At 42.0% G+C, this 8,858-nt stretch overlaps 1 protein-coding gene across 1 annotated transcript; it reads left to right on the forward strand.

Annotated features, from left to right (window-relative positions):
• Window positions 1-2,701: 2,701 nt before the first annotated feature.
• Window positions 2,702-7,726, forward strand: BCL2A1 (BCL2 related protein A1). The gene is made up of 2 exons (XM_021537384.3): window positions 2,702-5,380; window positions 6,842-7,726. The coding sequence occupies exons 1-2, from the start codon at window positions 4,961-4,963 to the stop codon at window positions 6,944-6,946; spliced, it is 525 nt and encodes a 174-aa protein (XP_021393059.1). The 5' UTR covers window positions 2,702-4,960; the 3' UTR covers window positions 6,947-7,726.
• The last annotated feature ends 1,132 nt before the right edge of the window (window positions 7,727-8,858 follow it).

The raw sequence follows: 8,858 nt of genomic DNA on the forward strand, positions 1-8,858 counted from the left end.
GGTGATGACAGAGCCAGGGATTCTGAAGAAAACAGCCTCTGACTTGAGATGAGTTACCAGGGGAAGTGATGAGGCAGCAGCTGAACCCTGAGTAACACAGCCAAAGCTGGCCATTCATACCTTGGGTCTCTGGAATGCTACAGAGGAGTCATAAGGGGAGTTGAATGATTCTTCTTATGTTTGAGCAATGAAGAACCATGGTACACCTCCACTTGATCCATCCCCTCAGCCTTTCCTGTGTGGTATTTTGGGAGCAGGAGAGAGCTTATGCCAAGATGTGGAGCCCTCAGCCCACTGGTGAGCTGGAGTAGTTACTTGCTTTAGTTTGTGCTGGGGACCACTTTGGCTTTCCAGGTAGCCCAGAATGCCTCAGTTGACCCAAGAGGATGCAAAACCAGCTGCATCCTCCCATCCTTTCTGGAGCTTGCCTTCAGTGCATGTCTGACACAGAATGCAATGTTGGGTCAAAGTCTGTCTTTCAGTTGCCACAGAATTTGAGATTCAGGATCCTGATATTTTGTCTTTATTTAAGAAACATTAGGAGATGGAGTTAAAAGTTTTAAAGTTAATTGCTCCCAAAATTAATGGGGATAACCTTTCCATATTTTGGACAGGAGACTTTGGTGCTTTCTGGCTGGCAGAATTCATAGAACCAGAGAATCTGAATAGCCTGGGTTGCAAAGAACCTCAAAGATCACCAAGTCCCAACCCCGTGATGTTGGCAAGAGCAACTTCTACTAGAACAGGCTGTACAGAGCCCCACCCAACCTGGCCTTGAACACTTCCAGAGATGGAGCAGCCACAAGTTCTCTGGCCAACTTGTTCCAGTGCCTCACCACTGTCACAGTAAACATTTTTTACCTAACATCTAATCTACACCCATCCTCTTTCCATGTGAAGCCATTGCCCTCTGTTGTGTTATCTGTGCCCCTGTAAACAGTGTCCCTCCACTTTTCCTGTAGGCACCCCTCAGGTTCTGCAAAGCTGGAATTAGGTCAACCTGAAGCCTTCTCTTTTCCAGGCTGAACAATCCCCATTATCCCAGCCTTTCCTCATAGGAAAATGATCCATCATTTAATCAACTTAGTGCCCTCCTCTGGGCCTGATCCAACAGGTCCATGTCCTTCCTGGGCTGGAGATCCCAGAGATGGACACAGCACTGCAGTGGGGACCCAAGGGGGAGAATCCCTCCCTCTCTCTGCTGCCCACGCTGCTTTGGCAGCAGCCCAGGGCTTCGGGAAACACCACATCACTTATTAACTCGGTTCATTAGGCGGGCTGCGTCCCAGTGCCACAGGATTTCAGGTGTTTGCTGCAGAGAGAGCCCAAAACCAGGGATGCGCGGCACAGCTCCCCGGGGCTGCAGCGCGGCCGGCTGCGACTAGATGTCAGCACTCCACTGGGCAAGCGGCGCCAGCGCAGCACAGCTGCAAATAAAGGCCAAAAACCTGCCCAGGTCCGGCACCAGGGCTGTGCAGGACAGCTGCAAAGCTGCAAGTGAGCCGAGCGTTTCTTTCGCAGTGAAATCCTATACCACCATCCTCCTCCCCCACAAAAAAATAAAATAAAATAAAAAAAAATCACCCCGGTGCAGACCTCAAAAAGAGAAGAAAAAGAGGGAAAAAGAAAATCTTCAATCATTTTCTGTTCTTCCAGACAAAAAAAAAAAAAAAAAAAAAAAAAAAAAAAATAATCACAGTTCCCTCAATCACCTGGAACTCTGGCAAGGCAGATGCAGCACGGATAGCTCAGCAAAGCTTTTGTTCTTTGGCTTGGTTTTGTCTCGAATGTGATAACATCGTCTCTCACAAGTCAGTTTTATGAGGATCTGTCAACTCAGTCCCCATCTGTTCTGGAAAAATAAGCCTTTTCAGGTTAGAGTAGGATGTGGATTCAAATCCACAGGACACAGATTTAAATCAAAGCATCTGAAGCCCCTTCCAATTGCCAAGTAGTTGCATTTGAGCTTCCCTGTCAAGCCAGTTTCTGTTTCAAGCTTTTTATTAACAATTAACAATTAAGTATATCCAGCAAAGAGGAAAACAAGGAAGAAGCAGTGCAGTGCATGAGAATGCAGTTTATGCAGCACTGGGGAGACAGAGCAGGCAGGAAACAAAGTAGAGTTTCATTAATTCAGAGGTATTCACTTACAACTACAAAATGAGAATAAAGTCTGCTTGAAGCAAGCAAGACACTGCCTAATGTAGAAAATGAGAATCAAAGCATTAGAGTGGCATGATGCAAGAGATCACAAAGCTGATTTCTTAGAGTGTTCAGAGTTGACCATTATCAACTTGTGTGTGTATATACATAAACTGTCACTGCTACTGAACATCCAACACTTGGAACCCTGAACTGCACACTATTGAAAACTTTGAAGGAGAGAAATCTGGGGCATTTTCAACAGCTCCATCCTGAGCTCTGGTCACCAGTGTCACAGCTGGCTGTTAGAGATCTCTGCTCAGAGCTGCCACTCCATTCTGGGAGCTGAGCTCTCAGCTTCACCTCAGAGCCCCTTCAGAAATCAAGAGTAAGTAGCAGCATTTGCACTGAAATTGCCAAGGTATTACATTGATTTCTTTCAATAATGGTGACATATTCATAATCTTATTTCATCACTCTTCTCAGAATCCTAAACACACCACTAATGAAGAAACAGCTGCATATGTTTGTGCTCTGCTACTGTCAATGATGAAAACAAAACTGGTCTCCTTAGTATTGTTCACTGTTCTCATATTCAATTATTATATTCTCAGAGAATACCAAAGACTTTTCATCAATCAATTACTAAGAAATTCAGGAGTGATCTGTAATTTCACAGACTGTGCTATATTGGAAGAGGATTCTTGTGATGTCTGCTCTAGTACCTCTCTCAGCACTGTTTACAGCAAGCATCTGACAGGAGGGGAGCTGGCTGGGTGAGCCACGACTTTCCGCTGCAACAAAAATTCCTGTCCAGTTGGAAAGGGATTGTTACATCCTTTATTTTTTTTTTTTTTCCTTTTTTCTCCCCCATTTGCATTCCTCATAAAATGATAGCATTTTGCTCAAATCACTGAGCATAACAAAGGCAAAGTCAGCCTGGCAGCTCTGCCAAAGCAACAGCTGCAGGTACTGGATAGGAAACACCTCTGAACTTTCAAAATGAGCTTTGGTAAGAACATGAGTGTATGAAAGAAGGGTGATCCAGCTTCCCATGCCCAGCTCATTCCCAGTCCTGGCATCACATCCTTCCCTGGGGGTAACATCTAACACTGGAGTTTTTCAGCTTGCACTCCTTCTGAAACACATTCTCTTCCAAAGGTGAACACAACACAAGACCCTCTCTCTTTGCTTCCAAGAGAAAGTGAGGGAAATGATCCTGAAGTGCTGGATGCTGTGCTGTGCTGGCTCCAGCTCGAGGTTTCGAGCCCTGCTGTGACGGAAGATGACTCTGTCGGTCTCGGCCAGACTCACCACGTACAGAAATAACCTGAGCAGGAAGTGGAAACTACCCTCAACTAGTCAATGGGTTTCTGCAAAAACTGTGATGTCAGAGCAGCACACAAGCATTTTGGGAGGCTGGCTAGGGTTAGCTGTGTGTGACACCAGAGCTGTTTCACAATCCAGACAGGCTTTCCCCAGTGCAATTAGGTGCCAGTGCTATTCTGACATCTGAGACTGCAGCTCTGCTCCTCTTCCATACGTCTGAGCATCAGGGAGTGCCAGGACTGGAAACAGGCTCACAGCCACTCCTGGGACAAAGAAAAGCTGTTGGTGCTGCAAGTGCCTTTTGCTTTCAAAGAAGGAAGAGCAGTGAAAGAAAGGTGGGTAAGAAGTAGAAGGATAGAGAAGGAGAAAGAGAGGGATCTGCAGACATCAAACTGCTTTCTGCTCTTTGAAGCCTTTGCAATGGGGTGAAGTTCTCTATGGACATGTCATGGCACTTTAGCAAGATCAGATTGCCTCACGAGAAGAAGTTTGTAAAGACCTGGATACATACCCTGCCTCTTCTCCCAAAAATAACAGCTTGACAGAAAATTTGAATCTAAGAGCAGTTGTAGGTACCATGATATTTCTTTTCTACCTGTTCTAAAAGATTCAGGTGGTATCACACATCACTGGCCCCATATTTTCCATCCCATGTTCTGACATGCTGCCTACATTAGCATTGTCTTTCATACTTATAACATCTTTTACAGCAGAGCTCTCCGTGGGGGAAAGAAATCTTTGAAGCTTCTCATCCAGATCTTCAAAGAAGGACCTTGAGGATCACTCAGAGAGAGTGTGGGAAAGACTGGAACAGGCATAATGCTATAAAGCTGACTTTCCCCTTTGTCCATCCAGCATTGTACCACTGTTGTGCTCCCACTTTTTGCACTTCTGTAAAACTCCCTGAGTAGTGAAGAAAATTTATTGATTCTTCCATCCTATTGGGAATGTCTACCAGTTTATTCACAAAGTTGTGACCAGAAATAACCCATAAACCTGTAATACAGATTGCAGCCTCAACCCTGGCAGTGAGGAGATTGGACTGGGGGTGCTGGGCATCTGCATCTCCAGCAGCATGCACTTCTTGTGTTTCAAGCCAAATGCCTAACCTTTGCTATGATACACCATTCTTGGAATTTTGCAAGCCAAATGCCAAACCTTTGCTAGCGGTATGTAGCAAAAGTCCCTAGAAAATGCCAAGTTATGCTGCTAAAGAATGTGGTAAAATCTGGTCGACTTTAGTTGCGGAATCACACCATTTGGAGAAATAAGTCACTCAAGACATAAAAGGAGACACTCTTTCTTTCATTTCCTCTGTGACATATTCCCCAATGCATACCATTAAGTCACTACCTTTTACAGGAAATTCTGTGGTAAAACCAGAAAGATTCCATCAAAACCGATGAAACAAAGCCGCGTGCGTGCCCTGCGGCTGCTCACTGCCGACCCTGACTGCGAGCAGTGAACTGCTCTCTGCATTTTGTATTGAATGGAAACTGCTGAGTTCTATTACGTTTATTACTTAGCCCAGGACTATCTGCAGTATGTGCTCCAGGAATCACACCTCGGACCAGCCCAGACCCGGGTTGCTCATGTCTTGAGAACCATGGCATCCTCTCTGCAAGACCAAACGGAGGAGGCTGTCAGGCCACTTCTGGACAGGATTGACATCAGCTCTGTAGCTGTTGCCAAGAGAATTTTCAATGGAGTCATGGATGAAAAGTTTGCTGATGGAAATACTAACTGGGGACGAATTATGACCATCTTTACGTTTGGAGGTCTTCTCACCAAGAAGCTTCAAGAGCATGGGGTTCAGCTGACTGCAGAAGAGAAGGAGGAGATCTCTTATTTCATCACAGAGTACATCATAAACAACAAAGCCGAATGGATTGATGCAAATGGTGGCTGGGTGAGTTTCTCATTTTCCACCAAAGTCTACATTAGGAGATTTCATTAATTATTGCTATAAACACTGTCAAAATAATTTTATTAAGGGTTTCATTTGGTGGTTTATTATTTGGTATCTGGAATGTCTCATTGAGACTTACAGTGAGAGCTTTGCTTCTGCTTTAGACAGAACAGTGATAAAAGACAACTTTACTTTTGAAAGGCACTTCCTAATTTTGAATTGACAGGATCATACCATAATTCAGGTTGAGAATGACCTTAGAAAATCATTTGGTCCAGCCTCCCACTCAAAGCAGGTTAAACCAAAGACACCCTGAAATTTCCATTATTAAATCCAAAATTAAGTGGCATCCTAAGGTCAGCACAGCAATTTTGCTTTCATAGAGAAGTGGTCCAAAAATACTTAAGTTCAAGGTAAGGAAAGAATACACAGGTGTGATCCTCACAAATGAAGTCAGCGCTATTATTGTTGATTTCAACAAAGCCATTATTTAATCCCCCAAATCAGTTTTACTTACAACAAATGTACTGGTAAGTACAACTGACATTAAGTCTTTTCTGTTTGGACTGAGATAATCCTAGAACTTCCATCTATGAATGGTCGGTGCTGAGAAAAATACTTGTTACTAAGTGGACTGTTTTGCCAAGCTGCTGAAATTCCCATTCTGCCAGTGAAAGGAAATATCCTTTTACTCTGCAAAGTTTCATCGCACTTATATTTTTTTTCCAGTTGGGGGAATCTGAGAATCAGATTCCAGTGTCACAGTGTCAGTTATTTCCTTGGTACTTTTTTCCTTTACTTATATGTAAATGTTACTTTCTCTTTCCACCCCCTCTCATCCCACTTCTCACATATTTCCTACTACTTTCCCCCCCCCCCCCAGTTTATTTTCTAGTGTCTTGCTTTTCCTTTTCTTATCTTTTTTTTCCTTTCTGCTTTTTTTAATCCTTCTCTCTCTGTAGCAGCAAAAAAAGGTGATAGTGACTCTTGGCCCCTTGCATTGGATTTACTATAAAGGCTTATCTTTCCATCTCTTTCAAATAGAGTCAATTTAATTTCAGAGAAGTATCAACTCCTGGCAACATTCTGTCATAAGAGGTGGCTCATCATAGTAGAATAAGGAAGCTTAAAGGAAGATATTTCTGGGTGTATTACTACATCAGAAACATAGTACTTGTACCTTCCTGGAAGATGTGGACTTAGATGATAGAGTTCATGTTTGTTTTCTATTTACACAGGGAGGGCACAGCTTTGGCTTGGAGATAAAACAAACATTCAGCAAGGTGCAGCTATTTTAAGCTAGTATTTTTAAAGAGCTATTCATCTTTTGGAGGTAGAGCTCTGAAAAGCTGTCCCTCACTGCACAGTGCTGCAGCACTGTTAATCTGACTCTGAGAGTGGTGTGGTTTCCCTTCATGTTGTTTTTAAGCTGTCCCTAACTGTGTGTGCTCTTTTCCACAGGAAAATGGCTTCCTAACTAAGTTTGAAAGAAGATCACTACTGTCCTTCTCCAGAATTACAGCCCTGTTCATAGCCCTTGTTTCCTTGTTCAGAGAGTACTACTGAAGTAAAAGGATTCATGTGTAATCTAGATATTGCCACAAACTTCACTTCTCAGCTTTCCTCCAAGCAATATCAACAAGAGTATAATTTCCTTCCATAATTTGTTTTTAATTTATTTGTATTTATTTTGACTAAATACAATGTTTAACATGCTATCCTAATTACCAAATCTGAAGATGAGATCCTTCCAAAGGGGAATCTGCAGAACATCATGCAGCAATTCAAGTCTTATCTTTCCAGTCAGGATTGCTTTGAGATCATTTTCCACACCCAGACAGCTCTTGGAATCTCTCTTGCATCTCCATGAAAGGACATTGTTTTAGTGAAATACAATCCAATGGGTTAAGAAACAAGTTCTTATGTCATTTGTTTTGTAAATGAAATACTACTGTAATGCATTTTATTGCAACCTCTGTATGAGAAAAAGGGGGGGATTTTTGTGAAGAAAAAAGAAATGGGAACTCCAATATAGAAGTGGGTTGAAGTTACTGACACAGACTAAGCAATTTCTATGAGAAGAACTGTTTGTGGAAGCTAGCAACTTAAAAATGTGCACTCACTTACTGTTATAGCAATGGTATGTGTTTCTGTGCTGTAATTTTTAATAGCTCTCATCTACAATGAATGTTCTTTCATATTTGTATGATGTAGTCATCTGGCTGAATGTTTTTTAAACTAAATGTTTTAAAATAGGCAAATAAAAATATTTTTAAATGAGAAATTTGTGTAAATACACTAATATTTTGAGAAAATACATTAAAATATGTATTTTAAAGCCTTAAGATTGGTCTCATTTTTTCCAGAAAAATTGGAGCATGGGAAAAGATCTGTCTAAGTAAGATAATCTTAAAAGAGTTATCAAAATGCTGCTGGAAAATCCAAGTAGTTTATGGATTTGACCTGAGGTCCATGGATGTCAAGGCTTTCATTTTTTGTAGTACTTTTAAGGCACCATCTAGTAGCTTGCATAAGAAACAGATATCTTGTAGCAAAATAAACGAACTGGATCGGCTCTGATGACAGCAATGAGTGTTTTGGGGTACATCATAAAACTCAGCAAATTCATAGATCTTCCAGGCTTTTACAGTCTTGGGCAATTCATGTTTTTACTCAAATTCCATTTGCTTTCCAAAGCTAAACAGTAGTTGTTCAAGAATTCATTGTAGAAGGGTTTTCTTCAGCTGTAGTGATTTTCCACTAGGGAACTAAGGCTGGGTCTAAACACCCTTCTTCTTTTTTTAAATGTGTTGGGAGGTGAACCAAACTGAGCCAGCAGCTTCCTGTGGCACACAACACCACTGTTCCCTGAGACAGATCCTCTAGAAAATCCAGCTTCATCTCAACATAAGACATAAGTTTGCAGTAAGAACAATTGTTTACTGGAACAACCTGCGCAGGGATGTGGTAGAGTTCCCCCTCCCTGGAAATTTTCAGGATACAACTGAACAGGGCACTAGATAATTTCATCTAAGCTCCCTTTTCCAGGAAAGGCTGGACCACATAATCTTTCAATGTCTCTTCCAGCCTGGATTGTTCTGTGATTCCATGGTCTAATTTGGTGGGTTTAACCACAGAACACAAACAGATGTTAATGTTTGTTAGAACATATATTTCTCCCTCTCCCTCCCCAGAGGAAACAAGAAATATTATTTAATATACAGGCAGAATTTGTAGCAGGCAGAACTTTGTTGCTGTTGAAAAAAGATGGCAGCATTCAAAGGGCAAGAGGCAGCTAAAGGAAAATGCCCACCTCCAGAACACATATGGCAGCACCTGTCAGAAATGACATTTTAAAACATGCTATGACTTATGTCTTTATTAGTAGTCTAAGTCTTCATGGTAAGAAAAGTCATTCTTACTCAGTTCCGTTTTGAGCACTACTGCAAGCCCCACACTATAGTGGCTAACACCAATC

The sequence above is a fragment of the Lonchura striata genome, chromosome 10, assembly GCF_050655825.1.
Source record: "Lonchura striata isolate lonStrDom1 chromosome 10, ASM5065582v1, whole genome shotgun sequence".
In the NCBI taxonomy this organism is placed as follows: domain Eukaryota; kingdom Metazoa; phylum Chordata; class Aves; order Passeriformes; family Estrildidae; genus Lonchura; species Lonchura striata.